The following is a 23,343-nucleotide window of genomic DNA, read 5'->3' as shown; positions in this document are numbered from 1 at the left end:
ATCTCAAAACCAACTCATCAAGGGAGTAGTGAATTGTACGAGAGCCTTGACCGGTCATAAGAAGGAACTGAGTCATTAAGATTGCAGAGGAAAAGCAAACCGTGGTTTTAAACATTATAACAACATTAGTATACAATTGTAACCGTCCTCACGGTGACTGGAGTGAAAACACGGTATAGCGGTTTCGGGTGGCATGTGCAATGGAAAGTTACAGCGACATGGTTGGTACAAGCCGTGAAGTTATATTATCAACTATCACTATAGGAAATGCCCTGATTAAATTAATCGAAGAAGTCTGTAAGGAGAAGGAAGACGTAGCATTGCTATTCAGTAACGACAGAATCCCATAACCAACAGTTAATGATTAACTAATCTGGGCCTCTACAGATGGCAATTATACAGTGAAAATCAAAAAGTCGGGAATTCTGCAAGAAACAAAATCTGCTGGGAACAAGTGTCATTATGGACAGATGTCGTTTTAAGAGCAAGAACAGCTCAACGGAGTGTTAACCTTAACAAAGAATTATCCTGGACAGTTCTCTTTTGCGAATGCATTTTGGCAGAAAGCTTGAGAGGATGTGTCTTCGTTGAATGACGTAGCCTTGTCTTATATACATGATGCTAAGCATCGGTCTGTGCATGCCTTTAATGCAAGAAATCTAGAGACGAACTGTCGAATACCAATTGATACGAAGTGTTGGTTGGAGCCTTAGTTTGGGTTGGCATTATTCAAAGCCGCTAACTCAAAGCGTGATTATTTGGGGAATCGCACCAACTATAGTTGGCACTACCTGAAGTTGAAGCAAAGGTCTCCAAGTCAGCACAGCAAGCTGCCATACTTGATGCATCAGAGGAGGCCACACTTGTAGAGTATCATAAATTGAGGCTTCATATATATCACCTAGAGAAGCAAATGATGCAGGAAATATCCAGGCCTGAACGGGTTCTTCTGTTTTTGGTTCCTGGTAGATTGGTGAAGGTAAGAGATGGTGTCACCGAATGGGGACGGGGAATGATTGTAAATACAATGAAAAAGCCACCAATGTCTGGTACATTACCTTCTACAATATTGACAAATCGAACTAGTAGTTATATAGTGGATACTCTTCTACACTATACTTTTGCCATGACAAGTGATGGTCCCCGTCCAAAGCCAAGTGGACAGAAAGGTGAAATCCATGTGGTGCCTATTCAATTGCCGCTTATTTGCTCTCTTAATACTTTGAGAATTGCTATCCCTCAAGATCTGCGACCACCGAAAGCTAGACAAAGTGTCCTTATAGCAATTCAAGAGCTAGAGAAAAGATTTCCAAAAGGACTCCCAAAGCTTGATCCTATTGAGGATATGGGTATTGATGATCCTGATTTTGTAAAGATTGTAAAGGAAGTAGATGAGACTGAACAAAAACTGCTTTGTCATCCAATGCATAAGTCTGAATAGGATGAATTAGAAACGTTTGTGTTTGACAAGGCACATAATGATGACCAGACAAATTCTAATAATGAGGATGCTTTGGAAGAAGAAAATTCTTGCCGCAAATCTGAGTTCACTGGGGATATTATTGGTAGTATTGATAATCTTTCCATAGATGATAATGGAGATAATCAAATTCTAGATGCACAGCTGCAAGGCTTGTGAGAAAGTATGATGATAGGAACGAGTATACAACAAAATAACTTTTTTAATGATTCAAAAAGGTATGAGGCTAAACAAGGTTTTCACATAGCGAAGAAAGAACTCAATAACAAAAAGATAGTTCCAGAAAATACAAGGGATGCTAGAAGACAAAGGTTGGGATTAGCTGTAAAGCAAGCCCTTAAACGGCTAGGAAATGAAAACCTTGATTTACAAAATGTTAGCATAATATTGGAGGATCAATGCTTCAATAAATATGGAAAATTGGGAAGGTCATCTTACAACTATCAAGTAGCAAGTACAGTTCGATGGCTCACAACCTCAATTGTGGAGGAAATTCAGAATCTAATAGAACCTGATGCTCACAAGGCTTGCAACATAGAGAAAATGTGACACTCTAAAACAAAACCAAAAAAGAGAGCAGCTTCCTTAAATTTGGAGAATATTTGGGAAAAGAATGAAGATGCTCCATTAGTCATGTCAAGTGTTTAGCAAATCGAAAATCAAAAAAGGTATTTCATAACAGAGGTACTTGATATGTATGATGAGTTCAAAAAACTCCCTCCGAACATTCAAAAAGAATTAGCCTTCAGTGATTTCATGAATTTCCATCCAAAGCTCCAAAATATGACTGATATGGAAAAACGAAAGAATTTGGAGTAGGCCCAAGATCTCTTTGCAAACGAACAGCACACAGTGGTGTACGAAGAAACTCCGATAGACCAGAATTATCATTTGGATGATCTTGAAATAGAAGAACAGACAACTACCAGAAATGAGCAGCCTTCTCGCGATCACACAGAAGATGTTACATGAGGTACAGGTTTCTTCGTTGGTGACTTGGAGGTGAGCTTTGCCAAGTAAAATAATGAAGTAGATTGCACACAAGGTAATAACAGTTTGGGACCTTGGCATCGTGAACTATATATTCATAATACTCAGAACGTGAATTTAGCGGAACAACCTAGGATGACACTGCAAGACAATGAACAGTTTCAGCAAGGAGATAATGAAATTCATGCCTTACAGAATCGATTGAAGGCTAGTAAAGACATGATCATGACATCCTTGGTGCAGTTTGACAGTTCCCACGAGTTGGTTGAGGAGCTCTGCAAGAAGATCCAAAGGGAAAGGGAAGATGTCTTGCATGTAGCCGAATTATGTAAGGTCAAAACATCCCTAGAGACTATGAAATCAGATTACTTATAACTGTTGTCCGATAGGGATTACATTCTCAAGGTTGCTGAGATTTATGCAACACAGTCAAATAGAGAAAAGGATGAGATTGAGAATCTCAATAGGACGCTCAAGTATGTTCAGGACGCACTGAGTGAGACTCAATTTTCTCTACAAGGAGCAAAAAATCAAATCAAGCTCATGGAACACTCTCGAGAACATGAGAACAAAATGAGACAGGTGTTCTTCCAGGAAGTCATTGACGAACTTGAGAGCATTCAGCAGATGTATGACTTGGATAGCTGCCCCAAATATTTAAATAGCAAAACTTCAGAACAATTTCAGCTTGTTGACAACCCTTTGTTTGAAGTTGTTGCTGATTGGACGTCTAACAATCCTCTGTTTATGTTAAATGAGGGATCATCTCTTGTTTGCCATGAAGAGGAAGCGTTTGATTTCAGACTTTGGGATCCTGGCTCAGATTCTAGCAATGAATCCGGTTCTCAGCATGGGAATGATGAAACAACTTTTGTTGCTTATCATTGGATCAGCCCCAACATATTTTCCGATTTCACCCCAGTCAGGAGTTGCGTGAACTATCTTCATCAGCCTCTGAACAATTTTCAGTGGAGTATTTATGTGAGGCTTGTGGGTAGATTTTTGGCATCTTTCATACTCATAGCACCTATGCGTTTGAGAATTCTCCAAGTTTATGTCGATACTATGAACTTTGATGTCCATGGGATGATAGTTTCAGCTTTTGAGCAGTTCATTTCTTACATCATCCACTTAGGTCAGGTCATCACATTCTACTGGATTATACATAGGCCTTGGATATATTTCCATCTCATCTTAGCAACGAGGCAACATAACAGAGTTTGGGATCCAAGTGTTGATCAGTTTACAGGTGCAGGTGCTGAGTTTTTTCAAAGAGTTATATAGGATCGAGGGATCCGGTTGAGAGATTTATTGCAAAGAGACATTTGGCTTCACAGTATGGCTGAAATTGTTTCCAGTTTGGATTACAGGGCTGCCTGCAGACTCGTTTGGGATCCTGGTACTAATTACTTGAGGACAAGCAATTTTAAGAAGGGGAGACTTGTAATGTCCCCTTTTTGGAACATTAGAAGTATTGAAGTCTTATTTTATGCAATATTAAATTGACTCTGAGACTTAGGCTCAAAATATTAAAAGGGTCGATTTAATGTTATACAAAGGACAAAGGGGTTAGGAGGAATAGGATGAGATGCCTTCCGGAAGTTGAAGAGCCATTGGGGAATAAGACGAAAACCAGAGAGGAGCCGAAGAGTCTTGGTTTGCGTCTTAAAAGAGGAAAGAGGTTCATTGTTGCATATGCTTGATTTATTATTTAGATTTTCAGTTCTCTCTTGTGAGAGTCATTCAAAAAGCTTCAGCTTTTAGCCCATGTGAGGACATAGCCCCTCGTGTAGGCAGGTAGGCAGTGGACGCAAACCCATTGTTCGTGGAGATATCATCAGAGGTGTCTCATTGAGCTTACAGGTTCTTCTCCTATTTTCCAATCTGACTGTAAAATCTGTGTATAAGATTGGATTGTGGTTGGATGGTTATTGTATTGTTGTTGTATAATACAATAACGTTTTAGAAGTTATTTGGAAGTTGCTAGTTATTATACTGCTAATGTATAAGACAATAACATGCTTCTGGATTGTTGAAAGGTTGCTAGTTTAGTGCTTTTGATTTGTACTGCATTTTCATATGCTTGAATCTTTATTATCATTTTGAAAAGACAGATTTATTGGAGAGAGTTTGGATTTTACTTGTTCGTATTTTTCTCTGCATGTGGATGTTTTTCTGAATGTGTTATTTAACAATGAGTTTGAGCAAATATCTATCTAGAATATCATCTATTATTCATATCACTAGTTATTTGTTAAGTGGGTTCGTACTCTAAGATTTACATTTAAAGGGGAAACGGAAAAAAAAAAATAGGGTTCAAGATAGTACCGTGCCGGTTGGGTTTATTACACTACTGGTATGGGTCATTACAATGAACCTTAATCCTTTCCTCTATCAAACACTTGATTTTGATCTTGTAACATTTTGGATCTCTTGAATATGATGTCATCATTTTTATGATCAATTCTTATTGCTTTATCAATGCAATGTATTGTATATGACTTTTGTTTATCCTTGGAGAGGTCATCAAGTGCACTATGATCATTGTTGAATGGAGGGTCCCTCGAATCAAAACTTTTATCAATCATACAGGCATCGAAATGAGTGCTTTTTGCTTGGTTGTTTTCTTGCGCACAATATTCCTTATCTACATACTCAAGATATTGTCTTTCTCCACAAGAAGATTTCGAAGACAGTTCATATTCAGGAAATGTTACCTCTCTCTCATCAAGAATTCCATCAAATATGACACTTGGAAGATTTCAAAACCATTCTTCAACCAATTCTCCTCATTGTGTTTGGTATCAAGAATTCCATCAAATATGAAACTTGGTATATGACTTTTGTTTATCGTTTGAGAGGTCATCAAGTGCACTATGATCTTTGTTGTTTGGAGGGTCCCTTGAATCAAAAATTTTATCAGTTATACAAGCATCAGAATGAGTGCTTTTTGCTTGGTTGTTTTCTTGCACGCAATCTTCCTTATCTACATACTCAAGATATTGTTTTTCTCCACAAGAAGATTTTGAAGACAGTTCATATTCAAGAAATGTTACCTCTCTCTCATAAAGAATTCCATCAAATATGACACTTGGAAGATTTCAGAACTATTCTTCAACCTATTCTCCTCATTGTGTTTGGTTGATTCAATCTCATCTTCACATGTTTGATACAACTCATGCTCATAGGATGAACTAAAAGAAGTCTCACCTTCTAAAAAAATATCATGAGTTTTATCAATTTCACAAATATCATTAAGCCTATTATCTTCATCATGATGCTCATGGATTTAATTGCATTGAAGATCCTCTTCAAACAATGACTAGGTCGAAGAGAATGATTGCTAGATTAAAGGCTTAATTCACCCTAGAGGACTATGAGTTAAGAGTCATTCTAGAGGTTGCAAAACTTGAAGCAGAGGGATATAAGTGTGAAGGAATACATTGACAAGTTTTACAAGATGACACACTGCGAGGTATCTGGGGAGAAAGTGGCTAGTACATAAATGGCTTGAGATTCAATATCGAAGACGGGATGAGTATGTTGAGGATTATTACAGTGGAGGATGCTTATCAATATTACCTGAAGGCAGAATCCAAGGTGAAGAAGAGACCAACAAACTAACCCTAGAGGGTAGGAGAAGTAAGTGAATAGCAGTAAGGAGAAGTAGAGCATTGAGTAAGAGTCGAGACCTAAATAGAACAGAGAACCTGATTATGGGGTTCAAAGGAGAGGTAATGAAAACAAGGAATTCTTGGGAATATGTTTCAAATGTGGAGAAAAGGGTCATAGAGCTTATGAATATTCGAGGGAGTCTAGGAAAAGCAATGGTAAAAGGAACACAATGGTGCATGAGGAGGAGGTAGCTGAAAAGAGTATGCTAGAACCAGAGATAAGAGAATCTCTTATGCTTAGGAGAGCTTTGATGGAGTACAGCAAGGAGGAGAGTGAACCTTCCTAAAGGAAGAATCTTTTCAAGACTGTATGCAAATTAGGAGGTAAATGTTGTAAGCCTATTGTTGATAGTGGAAGTATTGATAACTTGGTATCCAAAGAGATGGTAGAGAAGCCTGGCTTGAAGAGGCTTAGACATTCTACGTCCTTATAAGATAAGTTGGTTGCAAGATGTGAAACAACAGTGTTAGGTGAATTTTAACGTTGGCCCTTTCATAGATGAAGCCTTGTGTGATGTCTTGTCAATGAGAGCTTGTCATGTTATATTGGGTAAACCTTTGCAATTTAATAGGGAGAAATATGATTATAGAAGAAACTTGGTTACCATAGAGAAGGATAGGCATAAATTTACTTTGTCTGACTTGAAGGAGAAAAACAAAGGAGTGGTAAGCTTAAGTCTTACAAAGAGTTGCAGTGTTCAGGAGTAGAAAGAAGAGGTTATACTAGAGGTTGGTATGAATTTGAAGAAGGGTAAAAGCAAAGTTATGCAGCAAGAGACCTTGATTGCAATAAGGCGGGATCTTGCAGGAAAGGTTAATCAGATGAGAAGAGGAAAGGATTTGGTAGTAAACATCCCTCACTACTATATGCAGATGTGAAGCAGGGAAAAGGAGCAGAACAAAAGAAGTTAAAAGGATTCAGCAAGAGGAAGAGAAAGGTACAGAAGAAGAAAGTTGCAGATGAAGGCAGTATTTCAATCAAGAATGAACATGGGATTTACATCTTGAATCTTGTTATAGTTCATAAGTTCCCCTTATAAAACATCTTTTCTTGCCAAGGTGTCTGATTCAGGAGAATCCTTGGGTTCATGGCTTTTCAGTTTGTTTTGTCAGAAAGTTTCTGCGTTTTTAATAGTGTTTCTTTGATTTGAATCGTTGATTGCTACAAACCTCAAGGTATGTCCTGGACATCATGTTTCAGCTATGTCTAGGTTCACACCTCATTTGGATTTTTCATAGTAGAGTTATTCTAGATTCTTGTTCGGGCATGTGTGTTCTTCATGTTCTAACAGTCAGTTGAAGTTTTTGTTGAGGAAGTAGCTTCATTCATATTGAAGCGGATAGAAAATTGATTTGATAATATGTAGAAACTAAGTGTCCAATTATATATATATATACTTGTATGAGCTAAATGTAATTACATGGATATTATGACTGCATTCGGCAGTAAGAATTTCCCTTATAATCCTCCCGATGACTTAGTCTTTTACTTGTTAGTAATAGTGATTTTAGTTATCGTGCAAACCAAACTCCACATAGGGATGTGACCCTATGTGGCATGAGCCACATATGGGTCATACCCTTACGTGACTACATCCCTTAGTAAAGTATTAATAACCCCCGTGCTATGTTTTGAGAGACAATAACAATGGTAATCTGAATCTCAAGGCAAGCAGTCATCCAAGAAAGGGTATTCGATATTTATCAGTCAAGATATATTATAAGTCACATTGGTAAATATAATATTTAGTACAATCATGTACTCTCTGCTACACTCTCATATATACTGTCTGAATTATTCAGAATTATCAGAATTCTCTGAGATCTTATCAGAATTCTCAGTGATCTTATTCCATTATTCTTAACAGTTTTCTAATCTTGCGAAACAATTTCTTGATTGGCGAAGCTTACTGGCTCGTACCATGATGTTCCTTCATCTTTGGCTGACATATCTCTTGGATCCTGCTTCATTTCAACAACTTGACATCGAGATCTTCACGATTTGGGTCCTAACCTATATTTTTGTACTATGTTTTCTTGTTCTTGGGAAATGTAATTGATCTCGGTTGTCTTGTTTGTGGCGAAGCCTCTATATATTGGGGAATTTCATCATTGTTTGTAGAACATTCTTGGTAGCAGACTCTTTAAGGACCAAAGGACTTAGAAATCTGGAATTTGTTTGTAACTGAGCACATAAGCTTACAGGTTGCTGGCCAGTTTGTTGTAAATTTATGAATATGTGATAATGTGAAGGTGTGACTTGCATATTCCCAGATCATTGTTGAGTTATTATTGATCTTGTGGTGTTGATTTCCACTGTGTTAACACAGGCTGCACAGTTGGGGCTGATCTCAATGAGGTTCCTCCTGCTGTAACTGCATCACGTTCCTTGGAACTATAAATTCCTACAATTTTGAGCATTGTCTGCTGAATATTTCTGGGTATCAGCATTAATATTCTTAGCACCTATGTTGTAGGAGGTTTGTATCATCAGGTGCAAGGGAATCAATGGATTTCTAGCTCACATACCCTTGCACATAATTGACCTTGATTAACACATACAATTGACATTCAAAGAGCTTTTTGCAGAAGTTGCAGGTCCTCAATACAGTGGAATAAATCATAATAGAACTAACAGATTTGAAAAAACACTTCTATTTCTATATCACATAGAAGGGTCATCAAACAATTCCAAATCATAATTCAAAATATTATCAATTAAATGTATCTCCAAGTGATGCTTCAAGAAAAGAGTTATAATGGTTCCTCAGCATATAAGCTAAGGATTTATATGAAATCAATGTCACATACTGTTCCAGTACACTTAAGACTAGCCAATTATGTATCAAGATTTCAAAAGCAATAAAAATCCTTGCTTCAACACAATAAATAAATTTCGAATTATTCCAAAGTTTTACATGCAAATTTCCTACAGAATTTTCGACCAAAAGGGAATTAAAATTGAGACTAGAGTCACGTGTGCCTCCCACAATACTATCATTAAAACATTGTGCTTATACAAGGGTGAATTGTTTTTAGAGCATACCTCGGGAAACAAATTTGGACATTCTGCAATATGTCGAGCTAAATTGACAGCAGCAGGCAAGGCTGGTGTTTCTCCCACTGTTATATTGTTGAAATAGAAAGCTGCTAAATTGTCTACAGCTGAAGCGCTCTGGCATCCAATAAAAATGTAAACAAAACATATCAGTCCAAATCAATCCATTCAATGTACGGGGACTGCGTTATTGTTAAGATATTGCAACTTGAATTGAATGTATGAAATAAACAACAGCCAGTAGAAAACCATGCAAAAAACCTAGCAGTTGCGAAACCTGAGAAGAAAAAATTCCAGTTTTTGTTGCGTTTATCTCTGTTAGAAAAGAAGAACATAAAGAAATAATACAGGAATAGTAAGAAATATTTGGTTATACCTGTGTAGAGATGTTAACATCCAAGCTTTTAAGACCGGATTCTAAAGAGCCAACAATGTGAGCAAAGGTACTTGTATCCAGATTGACAATGACATTTATGTGACTATTGCACAGAACTTCCAATAGAGCAAAATACGAACGTGTAAGCTGGAAATAACAAAAGAACATCCAGTGGAAGATGTCAAAAAGTAGAGAACTTTGAATTATGTTGCATTATTCACAGCACTGACTGACAGAGCAACACACAAATACTAGGACACCTGTTCTAAAACTGATGTTGTGATCCTTCAAGAAAATATAAAATAAAGTCTGCATCCTTTGCCCATTTGTTTCTAAGCTTTTCTTAAATGATATAGGTATTTAGATGGAAACTTGTTTTACCTTTCGAAAAGCCATTATATCAGCCAATGGAATCGATAATGTCATCTTAAGAGCAATATCCAAAGCATCTGCCAGTGCTCTGTCTCCATATAATTCAAATACACCAAAGTTCACATAGTTTCCAGCCAATGCTGTATCAGATGAGAAATACTAAATTAGAATCATATTGCAATATAATTAGTTCTGATTGCATATCTCTGATTTCTTAAAAAATGGATAAAATAACAACTCTCTTAGCTAACACATGATATCTTAAACTTTGACCCGACAAATCAGAAGAAACAAAAAACAGGCTTTTGTTCATACAGGATCTTTTGATCTTTTTCATTTACTTTGCAGAAAGACTACGCACAGAATATTGTCAAACCAAACTATAAATTTGGCTCTTAAACTGTCATGTCCCACCTAGGGTTTCAATACAGACTGCACAATGATCATTAGATAACAGTTAAAAACTTAAAAGGCATCAAAAGCTAAAGCCAACATCGCTAACCTAGGCAACTGAAACAAAGTTAACCAAGATTAATTGTTGGGCAGACCTCCCTTTGCATTGCACCCACTTTTCAGGAATTTAAATGTAATTAATAGAATAATTACTGGCCGACCTGTTTAAGGAGATACAACCAATCAGTGGAGGGTGTGTATTAGTCTATATATAAGAGGTCAGTGGGGTTCATTCGGGGCATGCATCAAGGAATATTTTATTCTCATCAAAGCAGATTTATGAAGTAAGAAAGTAACAGAAGAAAAAAGCTATCTGAAACTTCAAGACATGCCACTTAAAGTGGGGAATTGCATGCTACATCTGGACTTTATCCCCAACACCTCAAAGAAATTTCAAGAAAATGCCAACTAAAGTGGGGAAAATCATGCGATGTCCAGAAATTAATCAAAATAAGTGAGGAAATTCAAAGTAAGTCTGGATTTTGATTCATAGTAAATGGGAAAATTCATAGTAAGTCCGGATTATAATCTAAATAAGTCGAGAAATTCATGGTAAGAACAGATTGTGTAATTTTCTACAAAAGAATTGATTCTCTTTAGGATTTTGGCAATTTTAAATATGGAAAATCAATTTAGATAAGGAGTTTAAGGCCTTTCTGCATAAAATATGCCTTTAAAGTGCATTTCAAACTATCTGACTAGCCAAAATTTAAACACACCTAGGATTTAACATTCAGCCTAGAACTTGACCCTGAGGAACTTTGATATTACATTCCCACTTGAAGATCATAACTTGGCCATTTTTTTTCTTAATCACCCCTCAACAATTTAAAGACCTGAACTGCCAAATTTAATGTCAAAGATAGCCAACATAATAACTTTGAACTGAAAGAGGGGGTCCCCATTTGCAATGAAGCGATGGTGTGAAAACCTATAACATCAAGCACCCACACAAATGAATAATCCTAAACATTTTAACGATAAAACTTTCTTTGAACCGAGAACCTTTGATTGATTCCCTTTTCACCTATCAAACAACTAGGAAATGAAATCAAAATGGAAAAAAAGGCCACAAATTGAGCTAAGAACATGTGAAAGTGCATTTATTTCTCACCCGACAAGAACATTGAAAGTTTCTTAGATCCATTGTAATTAGCTTTTTCTATATCCACACTCCAAAAGCATCCTCGATAGAGGCTCATTATCAATTAAGCATCCATAGCGTCAACAAGGTTATCACAATGATAGTTGATGGAAATTCTTTAGCACAACTGTCAACGAGAGCCTCTGTGGGAGCTCGATGATAGTGGCTTGGAGGAATATTTACAGAAGATGGTCACAAGAGCCATGAGGGTCACAGCCTCTATTCAATACTAGGCTCACTAGGGAGTTGTCTAGTAGTGGGAGCAATTATTGGCTTTTGTACGCGGTGGCTTTGCTCAAGTATTTGCAGTCTTATGAGTCTTGCCAATGGCCAGCTACAAAGACCATGTCTATGTTGGAGGATTGGGCTCTCCGAGAGAGTGTAAGGGAGAGTTGAGAGGATTCTCAAATTCATGAGATTGAGCAGGCTTTCCAAGAAGGTTATATACTCTTTGGAGGGCTAAGCACATTTCCTTCACATGCGGCCGTTATGTGTCAACTGTGTCGGCTCAGGAGGAGTTGGCTACCTAGTTGTTGGGGGCAGTATAAGGAGAGGTGGCCCACCTCAAGACAGATATGATTCATGAGAGAGGCAAGGGCAACAGAGATAATTACCATGATGACTCAACTCGAGCTAGCACAGGCCAAGAGGGACGCATTAGTAGCTCAGTTGGAGGAGGTCCATAAAGAGAAGGCTATGTTGGAGTCTCGGCTAGCTATGTTCAAGAGAAGGCTATGTTGGAGTCTTGTTCCATGGAGATTGTTGATGCCAAAGAAAAGAAGCTCTTAGCGGAAAAAATGTTGATGAAGACCACCATAGAGCAGAAGTTGGTGGCAGACTGTGATCTACAATTGAGGACACAACAGGTGTATGAGTTGTGGGTTCATCCGGCATTACTCACACCACCACTGGAACCTACATCTTCAAGCTTTAAGATCCACTATAACTTGACCCCAAGGAACTTCAATTTTATCATTCTCACTTTATGATCGTAACTTGGCCACTTTATCTCTCAACCACCCCTCAATGTTTTAAGCTTTGAACTGCCAAAACCTAACTAACCTAAAAACTACGAACTAAAAAGGGTTTCTCATTTGTAATGGAGCGATGGTGTAAAAGCCTCACAACATGCCTATATGGAAAACTTCAAGAACGTAGTTGTAGACTCGTATGAAAGGAGACCTGAGCCATAGAACATAATAGAGACAGGCATACCTTGTGTTGCATGGATGAGGGTATGATAGTCCAAAAAGAAATAGTCATCACATTCTAAACTAAGAAGAGGACAAAATAGAGAAAAGAGTTTTGAGAATTAACCCTACATGGAAGGGTAATGAGAAGTGACAATTCTATGACTGAAACAAGAAGTTAGATTACCCAAAGGGACGAATTTGGTCCCAGTCAAAGATTCTTGCCTCTTGCAAGCCAAGTGATAAATTGATTACCCCAAGGGACAATTCATGTCTCTTGTGGGCCATGCGATGAATTGATTACCCCAAGGGGAGGATCTAGTCCTAATTGACAGCCAGGTGATGAATTGATTACCCCAAGGGATGGATCTAGTCTTGGTTGGGCATTCCTGCCTCTTGTGGGCGAGTGATGAATTGATTATCTCAAGGGATGGATCTAGTCCTAGTTGGATGTTCCTCTCTCTTGTGGGCCAAGTGATGAATCAATTACTCCAAGGGAAGGATTTGTTCGTAGTTGAATATTCTCGCCTCTTGTGGGCCAAGTGATGGATTAATTACCCCAAAGGATGGAACTAGTCAAATTTGGATGTTCCCGCCATTTGTGAGATACAAGGCAAAAGGTCATGTTTTGGATTTGAGGCACTATTGAGCTTACTTCGGTTGGGCAGTTTACGGGTGCCCTTTTGCGTTTCCTTTCGAACTAAGCAAGGATTGGTTATAGGTTAATTAGCTACTCATAATGTTTGATGCAATTTGTCTGCATACTATGTCTACATATACTCGTTTGTATGTTGTGTTTTATGTGTATGTTTCAAGTTTGGCATGTCCACTCCACAAATATCTGTGATTAATATAAATGTGTTTCTGTCACTAGGAGATTTCTATTTTTGGTTGATTTAGAACATGGTGTGTAGGTGTGTGTCATGCTTCTAATCCTTGTCTCAATATATGGGAAGTTTACCCTTGCCCTGTCTCTAAGGGACATCTATAAGACCAACCAAACATTTATCATGATAAAAATTGACAATAGAAAACTTCTCATAAGATTACAAACCTGCCAAATTTCCAATCACTAGTTGAGATAACTCACATTGAATTGAAGATTGAGATCTATGCCTTGGGATAGTATCAATGCTCACAGTAGATAATATCAAAGTTGCACAGCAGAAGCCAAATATATCACAAGGAGATCCAAGGATTGTGTCAAGACAATCACTGCTTGAGGACAAGCAATTGTGGGAAACAAGGATTGTCATGCCCTGCCTAGGTTTTGGGTACACAAAATAAAAGATAATCAATAAATTACAGTTAAAATGTATTAAAGGCTAAGGCTTACCTCCCTAACCTAGGCAACTGAAACAAAGTAAAACAAGATTAATTGTTGGGCCGGCCTCCTTTTGCATTGGTACCCACTATTTAGGAATTTAAATTAAATGAATAGAGTAATTATTGGCTGCCCTGTTTAAGGAAATGTTGTTAAAGTTGTAGCTTCAGTCGGATTAATTCAATATGAGATATATTGTTGTTATTGGTAATCATCATTTCCTATATATATAGTTGTATATAATAGATATATATTATTGTATGTAATATATATATTATATTATATATATTATACATATTATATTATATATATTATACATATTATATTATATATATTGTACATGTCTCATCCTCTCTTATTTATAAGCCTTCATTTGCATTTGGAACACAATCGATCATAATGGCAATTGTTAGTACATTTACAGCGATCCAAGAAACTAACATGGTATCAAAGCCAAACTGCAAATGTAAAAAAAATGTGTTTAAAGGTTGAGAAAGAATATTACTCGAGGATTTCCAAAGTAAGGGAAGGGTCAAGGCTGTCCATAGTAAGGGAAGGGTCAAACTGGTTAATACGTTGTGCGAACTCATCAAAATATTTTCATGTCCTTCATAAATCCCTGGGGTACGCCACCAATCGACCCTTGCCATGTGAATCGAGAGTTTGAGTTATGCTCTAAAAAATTCCTATCCACGTCTAGTTGGACTCTTGAGAGCACAGATGATAATGAAGTTGAGGCAGCTATTTGTTTTGTGATTTCTCTCTATGAGATGAGTGCATAGAAAGGCCTAGCAGCGAGCCCACTCATGTCTTTGAATTAAGTTTTGAAATCTAATCTACTAATTAGTTTAGAATGGTCGATAAAAAAAAACATGGGGATGATCACAGTCAGCAAGGAGGATAATTGATGTGAAAATGATACACAAGTCATTGATTAACGAAAAATTCAATTGACACCTGAGTATCTAACATAGTCAAGAAATTTGGCGATTAATGAGTCATTAGGTAAGCAGTCGATGTCTTGTTAGTCATCAGACACTTTCAACTTTGATAGTTAGTGTCCAGTCAAAAGCTAAAAGAAACAAATTTCATCACTGACCCAACATGCATAGATGCCCAACAACAAAGATTTTGGGATCATTAATTGTAATAGTATGTCTGCAATGTAAGGTTATTGCTGGAGCAATAATATCTTGTCGAAAGTGCTATATTACCATTGAAAGGAACCAAGATCAATTATATGCCTTCTCGGCAGGAGATAGGATCAACTGAGTTTCTTGGGAGATTATTATAACCTGATATTATTGCCAATTCTGCAGTGTCTACACTAGCCCAAATTGGGACTTGTTAAAGGAAACAAATATTTCAACGCTATGCTTCAGCATTTCATCATTGATATGCTACGCATGGAAAGGATGTCAAAATTAATGTAGTAAATGATATACGCCACAAGAGATTCAAAAGTATCGACAATACTCAAACGTATCGATAATACATGGCATCGTCTCGATATATCATGTGTTAAAGATTAAAGTGAAAATATCAAAATAATTTTTTGTTTCCAAGACTTTTCCGCAATGTGTGTGAATAAATCCTCATGAAGATGAGGGAGAAAGTAATTAAGTTCAGCCATAATTGGTTTAAGTACTGACTTTAGACGCATACTCAGATAATAAAATATATGAAAGTGTGTAGCTCCTTGGAACTACTATAATATAACAGTCGGAGGGAGGAGAGACCAAGATGAGGAGCACAAAAGTAATTTAGTTAGTGAAAAGAACAAAGAGGATAGGGGGAGATCAATATATGTAGTCACCTATATAATAGAGAGCAATCGTTGAATATAAGCAAAACCGTAAGAGCCAGAAATCTCCTCCTGTTGGTAGCCACATAGGAAGGTGACCCACCACCAAATGTTAAAGAGAAAGTGATTTAAGGAAAGGCTCCATCTTCAAAAAATTGTATGCACCAAATGGAGACAGAGGGACCTGCTGATATATCAATGCAGAAAATTCCAAACACACCTGATCGTACATAACGTGGCATCCCAAATAGAAGGGAAAACCCCATACAAAATCATAGAGAAAGTCAATAAAATAGGACTTAGTACCACCGTGAATAAAGGTAAATGACGTCAAATCAACCGCAACATAAGAGTTATGTCGGCTGGCGTGTTAAACATAACAAAAAAAACACAACCCATACCATTAGTAGATGTTGTGGAAGTGACTTTGCAAGCCACAATTCTTGAAAGGTAAGCATATATATTTTATTACATTTCATGTTATTAAGAAATATATTGCTTTAAGTGTCTTCTAGGGTAAGAGATATGTCACCTATGAAAAATTTGCCAGAAAGACATAATAAAAGGAGTAGAAAATAGATATTGAAAAGAAGATGATAAGTAATGAAAATGAAATCTACCCTTTTCATTGAACTCTAAACCTCATATGATTTAATGGTCAACCATCATTAAAGTTCCAATTTGAGTTTCTTTTCCTTATTAACAAGCTTTAAGATGGTTAAACTATTATAATAACTATATTGATAATTGCAATAGAATTAATTCATAATGAATTAAGCATTTCTAATATTCTTGTAATAATAATCTTATTATTGAGAATAATTATTATATGTGATTTTTATTTTCTACAAGAGGTATATGCCTTGATCTTTTCCTCTGAGAATGTTATTGAATAATTTTTTATATAAAAAAAAGCGTCAGACCGAGATTTAGAGGGAGACTGATGTTTCAGGCAACCTTAAAAGAGAGGGAGCATATAGAGGATATGATTCAATCAACTTTTGGTGATCTTGTTCATATTAATTCAGAGGGAGTAAGCCACATTGTCATGGATTCACTAATGATATAAATTTCGAATACACAGATTGCAAGATGTGCATAATATAGGTTTAATCTAAAGATCAAACAAATACCTTTACATGAACAAAGGAAATTTGAGTTGTTGTGAGACATTAATAAAGCTTTTAAGAATTCATTTGAACCATCTAATGAGTCTCTCTTTGATGAATGAAACTCGACGTATGAGTTGAAGATTCGTACATGTGGCACAATCATACTCAATCAAGATATTGGCATATTGTGGGCGAGTTTGAGAAAATGGAACAACATTTTCACCTCTATTGTTAAGCTAATGAATGTTTGGACCTTCAATGGACAAAAAGAGTAAGTTGGAACTTAGAAAGGAGTTGTCATATTTGATACAAAATTGTTCAACAATATAACAATGATCTCCTACATTAAGCAGGAGTATGACATTTCTTCTAAGGCAACGCAGGAGCTTAGAAGATTGATACTCAGAGGGAGTCTAGCAATACATATGTGTGACTGCATGATTTTGATGCACACTCCTATGTATATCATGAGGAGGTGATGACTTATCGCCAATAAATTAGCTATCAGATTCAGAGTGAATATAACAAGAATCCTTGGGGAAGAGAGTCTCTAAGGGAATAACTATTGGACCTGACTTCCCAGGATCATTCTTCAGAGGGAGAATTTTTCGAGGTGCAATCCTTTGTGAATGATGTCTTCTCTATGAGGAGAAGTTCTAAGTGAAGCTCCTTGTGATGCATTCTTCTCTGTGAGAGAAAATTAAGGTGAAAGCCTTTGTATCACCCTCTGATTGGGTTCATGGTAGCTACCATTTAACATATGATATGTAATGAAAGCTGATGATCTTTCACTAACATATATATAAAGAAGGTAACCATTGTAAGGTGACAATCTTATAAATGGTAGACCTATTATCATGACAAACTTCATTAAGTTGTTGTCCCAGAGTGCTGGAAGTTATGATAACGAACGTATCAACCAAAAGGTAACCATTGTAAGGTGACGATCTTATCAATAGTTGATCTATCTCCTCAACCAAAAGGTAACCATTGTAAGGTGACGATCTTATCAATAGTTGATCTATCTCCTCACACCAAAATGTGTTGGAGCAAGTGTTATTATGGTTCTTCGGGCCGGATTTTGCAGGACACCTTGATAACCAACTTATCATGGTTTTCCGGGCCAGATTTGCCAGACACCTTGATAATCAACTCTTCATGGTTATCCGGGCAGGATTTTGTCGGACACCATGAAAATCAACTGTTATAGTTCTTCAGGCCGGATCTTGCGAGATACCATAACTTAAGTGTGATAGACCACACTTAAAGTGGTGTTCAAATCTTGTATTATAATTGCTTCAATTTTTATTTTTTTGATCGATAAGAGACCGAAGCCAAGATTCATTATTATTATGTGTTGTGATTAATTATTATTATTATTTTATTAAGCTCGAGTAGACTTGAACCCCAAGACCTCTCACATAAGAGGCTCACAATTTACCATTGTGTTGTAGGCTCTTGCCTAATTGCTTTAATTTTTTTTTGTTAAAGAGGGTGTCTTGAGAAATTTAGCCTTGTAGTGAATTGAATATCATATTGAGATGATATCTTTTCATATACTTGAGAGCATAATGTGTTCTACAAATCCTCCCTAGCTAAGAGGGAGTGTTAAAGTTGTAGCTGCAGTCGGATTAATTCGATCTGAGATACATTGTTGTTATTGGTAATCATCATTTCCTATATATATATATATATACTTATCCATATTAATAATATATATTATTGTATAATATACATATATATTATTGTATGTAATATATATATATATATATTATATTATATATATTATACATATTATATTATATATATGGTTATTTATATTACTAATATGTTAATATATTATCTAGTGATGATTAATTGTAGAGACATGTCTCTTAATGAGACATGTCTCATCCTTTCTTATTTATAAGCCTTCAATTGCATTTGGAACACAATCATTCACAATGGCAATTGTTAGTACATTTGCAGTGATCCTAGAAACTAATAAATGCAACGAATCAGTGAAAGGGCAGTCGGGTTTGTTTTGCGCATCCATCAACAAAAATAAATTTTCTCACCAAAACAGGTTTAGGAAGTAAGGCAGCAACAGCAGAGATGAGCAATCTGAAATCAGATAATAAAAACAGGGAAGTGCAGAATTTGATTTTATACAACCAACCTTTAATCAGTAAAGGTTATGGAGATGAAAGAAAGATATCAATCAGCATGGAAGGAAGATACAATACATTCAAACATTTACAAGATGATACAGTAAACAGTATTAATAATACTTCTACAAATTGGTATCTGATGATATTACTAAAATGCCTGCCATGAAGAGATATCAGATACTTCGAAAATTTGCTTAGTCTTGAAACAAGACGATATTTTCAGAAAGAACAATCTGAAAACATTGTTAACAGGCAGTGCATGGATTAATTGAAAACAGTGATTATATTAATGTAGAAAAGCAGTTGGAATATAAGAATAAATGTGATCCAAGTTGGTATGCAACAAAATTCCATCTCCTACGTCTTTGGGACTTTGACTTTTGAGCAAAACTCAGCGAATTGCAGGAAAAAGGGACATTACATAAGCTCATTGAAAAACATATACATATCAGAACAACATAAACAACAATTAATAACCTGTTCAATTATGCTATTCACACTATCATTAAGAAGACTGAAATGACTTGTACTTGAACAAACACACACACACAAGAGTAATGGTCAACTGTCTTTCTTGTCTGATACAGAAAATTGATGTTAATCAAATCAATTAAGTGTGAAAGCATTAGGAGGCATCAATCAATCAGATGTGCTGTACTCACCCCTTGTTAGAATTGTCAGGGAAATTGCAATTCCTTTGTACTTAAAAGAATATATATCACCAGGTATTGGAAGGGTTAAAATTCTGGTCCCATATGCCACAATCAATTTGCTTACTTCGCGAAATAAGAGAATACCATTTGGAGAAGAAGAATCAAATGTCAATCGTTGAGTTTTGTTCAAAACAAACTCTGCCATAAATTTCAGAAGAGGTGTTGTAACCTACACAATGGAATGTCTGTTGTCAGATGGTGAAACAATTGCAACACTAGTTTATTCAAAAATAAATTTAAAAAAGTTGAAGGTAAACATGTAATTGGCCTTCGTTATCACTCACCTCTGGAGTGTCTGTCCAATGTGCAATGCCTTTCAAGAGAAGGGGCATATGAGACGGATACAGCCAATCAAACAGTAGGCCATATGTTCTACGACTGCAATAAATAAAATAAATTATAATACAAGAGAAATATATTAACTTTCTAAATTTCAGTGAAAGCACAGATACAGAAATAATTTTCAAATTAGCAAACTTCATTGCTACTTACCTATTTGTTGCCATGGCAATGCCTCTGAGATCCCGCATCAAACCAATCAAAGCATATTTCACTGCATCAGTACGAAATGCAGCATCTGGAGTGGACTCCAAACTTAGAAATACCTGTAATAGCGACTAAACAAGATATCAAAAGAAAAAAAATTGCACCTCATATCATACATACAAATTCCATAAATGAATAATATTTGGCTGGTAAAGTGTATTAACCTAAGTTGTTGACCCTGGTATAGGTACAGGGATGGGTACAGGCTATAATTGTATACCATTCTTTCCCCCATACAAGGGTACAAATATTTTTGTGCATGTAGATTAAAATCAAAAAAATGTGATACTCATAGTTTCCAATAAACAAAATGTTTAAATGCCTCAAAATATGCAGAATAAATAAGTTATCATTAATTCAAATTTCATAATATAGTAATCTGTAATGTCGTTACACAATGAAAAATACAATTTTAATATTCACTAATCGTCATATTAGTCTTCACTAAGACCATCAAAATAACATTTGGTTAGTTTCATAATTTCATTTAAGCCATAATCAAATACAATACCACTTCTATTAGCCATCTCATACGTAGAAGTTACATCATCTAAAGAGGTTTCAGCAAACTTATGTAACAATAGCATCTAAGTCAGCACACTCCATAATTATTATCAAATTTCTTATATGATAAAATATGTAAGTTGGAGTGCACAAAAACCAAATCCTCAACTTCTTTTGCACCCAATCAGCTGTACTTAACTGAGCTAACAAAGGAATATGTGTTATGATTCCTCTTAGCAGTAGAGAACCTGTAGAAATGTTTTGCATCAAGCACAAAACTTTAGAGTAAACTTGCAAATGGCCATGTTTGCTTTATGATGTTGAATGCATTTTACCGCAAACTGAAGCTTGATGTACACCAAATTAATTTGCATCCAAATCATTACTTTTGATGTCCTCTTCTATTTTCATTTCAGAGAAGTCCATCAATATTAGAAAAGTACGTCAGAATATCCAGTTTGTATGCAAATTCAAATTTCTCTGTATTGCTTTTTCTCATCAAACCTCATTTTTCTCAAATTTCAGCAACTAGGATACATTAGTTGAAGATAGCTATGTTTTCTTTCTTACTTAAGCTTAACTTTTATTGTCTGTCTGTCCCAGGAAGGTAACAAGATCAAGAAAAGCACTGAATTGACTTAGATGTCCTGATTTTCAGTTTTTCTATAATTTACGTTATATGATTGCAAATCGTTATAATCTAAAATTATATCTAAAACATTTGAATCACAGCTATTGTTGCTAGAGTGTAATGTACCTTTCTTTCGAGTGGCCCAGAGCAACTAATTAGCCTATTCAATTACCATACGCTGAGGTTAGAAAAAATGGAATAATTTTAATTTAATTATTTAATATATCTAACAAAAGTATGTACCTTTTTTTGGTAAGTTGATAGCCACTAAGAAGCAATATCCATTCTATTAGTAACAGTAAAGATAACATTTGCTAACAAGTCCTCTAGAGTCCACCTAGGGTACTCAAGCCACCTATTCCATAGGCTCCAACTGGAAGAAACAAGAAAATAGAGAGAGATATAACAAAATAGTCACCAAAAACCAAAAAGGTGACAATACATGACCTTTTGAGCAACTCTTGAGAGAATGCATACAGTATGTTACTGAATACATACTACAAGAGACTAAACAGAGAGGAAAAAAACCCTAAGGCCACTAGACTTCCCTTGCCTTCTTCCTTGCCAAAGCTCCAGCTCTACTCGGACAATCTAGGTCAATATCCACATGAGAACCCATTTCCACACTGCTAGGCTGATCATCCTTGACTGTGTTCTACTACGATAATAGACAAGCTTCTATTATTAGTTAATGGTTATCTGTTTGTAATCTATTGCAAATATTAGAATGTTTCTAATATTAGTTAGTTGTAGTTATCTATTAGCATTCTTTAACTTTTTTTTAGGTAGAATAGAATATTTCTATTCTTTATGATCGTGTTTCCTAACGAAACATCGCTTTATTCTTTTGCATTTATAAACCTTTCGGCCTCTGTTAATAACAAGCAAGTATTTTACCAATTACTTCGTAATATGGTATCAGAGACAGTTCTTTGAATTTTTTTGAAAAATATTATAATTTCTTGTTTGAAGTTATCAGAGCAATATTTTTTGCAATTATTTTCTGTGATATCTGCTTCTTATGGGCATTTTTCTACAACTGCCATCTGTTTTTCTGCACATTTCCACCATTTTTTGTGGTTTTTGTTTTTGCAGCAGGGCCATTTTTGTTCAAAACCCTAATTTTTTGTACCAAATCAAAAAAAATTACTGATTCTTGAAGGGTTTTCGAGATCTCAACTAGGTTTTCGTCCGATTTTTATGCATGCCTTAATTTTTGTGTCTCAACTTTTGAGCCAATGAATTCAGAAATCGAGAACATATTCTCTCTAGGTTTTTTGAGCTCTCTTCTGGGTATCCCATCAAATTTTTTGGGCCTTCTATTATTTTTGCCTTAAAGAACATGCCTTCACAAATTGTCACACTTTTTCATTAAAAGACATGCTATGGTATCATTGACTAATATTCTACTCGAGAGCAATTCAAAATTCAATGGTCAGAATACCGATCAAATTGTTCTAGGTGTTACACAGCGTCCGACTGCCTCTGGTACTGATCAGGATACATGGGATCTTAATAATCGAGAGGCAGTGATGCTTCTCCAATTATCCGTAGCTGATGATCAGCTCTCTTAGATTCCATCTAACAAGACAGTTGTCGAGACATGGGCACATCTCAAAGAATTTCATTATTTTACCAATTACTTTGTCATATGTTCAACGTCATTTTTCTTTGATTATGTCACTCATCTCAAACTCTTCCTCCTCGTCATTGTCAAGGCCTTTGCTTCATAGATAACTCTTTGTCCAACCTTCAGCCTCATTAAGCATAACCCCAAAATCTTCTTTAGAAACACAATAATTTTAGCAATAGTGGGTTTTTT

The 23,343-nt window shown here is 35.9% G+C and overlaps 1 protein-coding gene across 4 annotated transcripts in view; it reads right to left on the bottom strand.

Moving 5' to 3' along the window:
* LOC149570617 (ARM repeat superfamily protein) overlaps nucleotides 1-23,343 on the bottom strand; it is a 201,296-nt gene that overhangs the window by 21,948 nt on the left and 156,005 nt on the right. For all 4 annotated transcript variants that reach the window (XM_089823187.1, XM_089823189.1, XM_089823188.1 and 1 more), the window contains 6 exons: nucleotides 20,333-20,445; nucleotides 20,125-20,218; nucleotides 19,790-20,009; nucleotides 9,960-10,090; nucleotides 9,579-9,725; nucleotides 9,191-9,319 (listed from right to left, as the gene is read on the bottom strand). In XM_089823187.1, coding sequence (XP_089679313.1) covers nucleotides 9,191-9,319; nucleotides 9,579-9,725; nucleotides 9,960-10,090; nucleotides 19,790-20,009; nucleotides 20,125-20,218; nucleotides 20,333-20,445 — 834 coding nt within the window. The remainder of the gene's footprint in view (nucleotides 1-9,190; nucleotides 9,320-9,578; nucleotides 9,726-9,959; nucleotides 10,091-19,789; nucleotides 20,010-20,124; nucleotides 20,219-20,332; nucleotides 20,446-23,343) is intronic.

Source organism: Cupressus sempervirens, chromosome 3 (genome assembly GCF_028749045.1).
Source record: "Cupressus sempervirens isolate cs-2001-9-10 chromosome 3, ASM2874904v1, whole genome shotgun sequence".
Lineage (NCBI taxonomy): Eukaryota > Viridiplantae > Streptophyta > Pinopsida > Cupressales > Cupressaceae > Cupressus > Cupressus sempervirens.
Note: the sequence above shows the minus strand (reverse complement) of the source record. Positions and strands in the feature narration are given on the sequence as shown.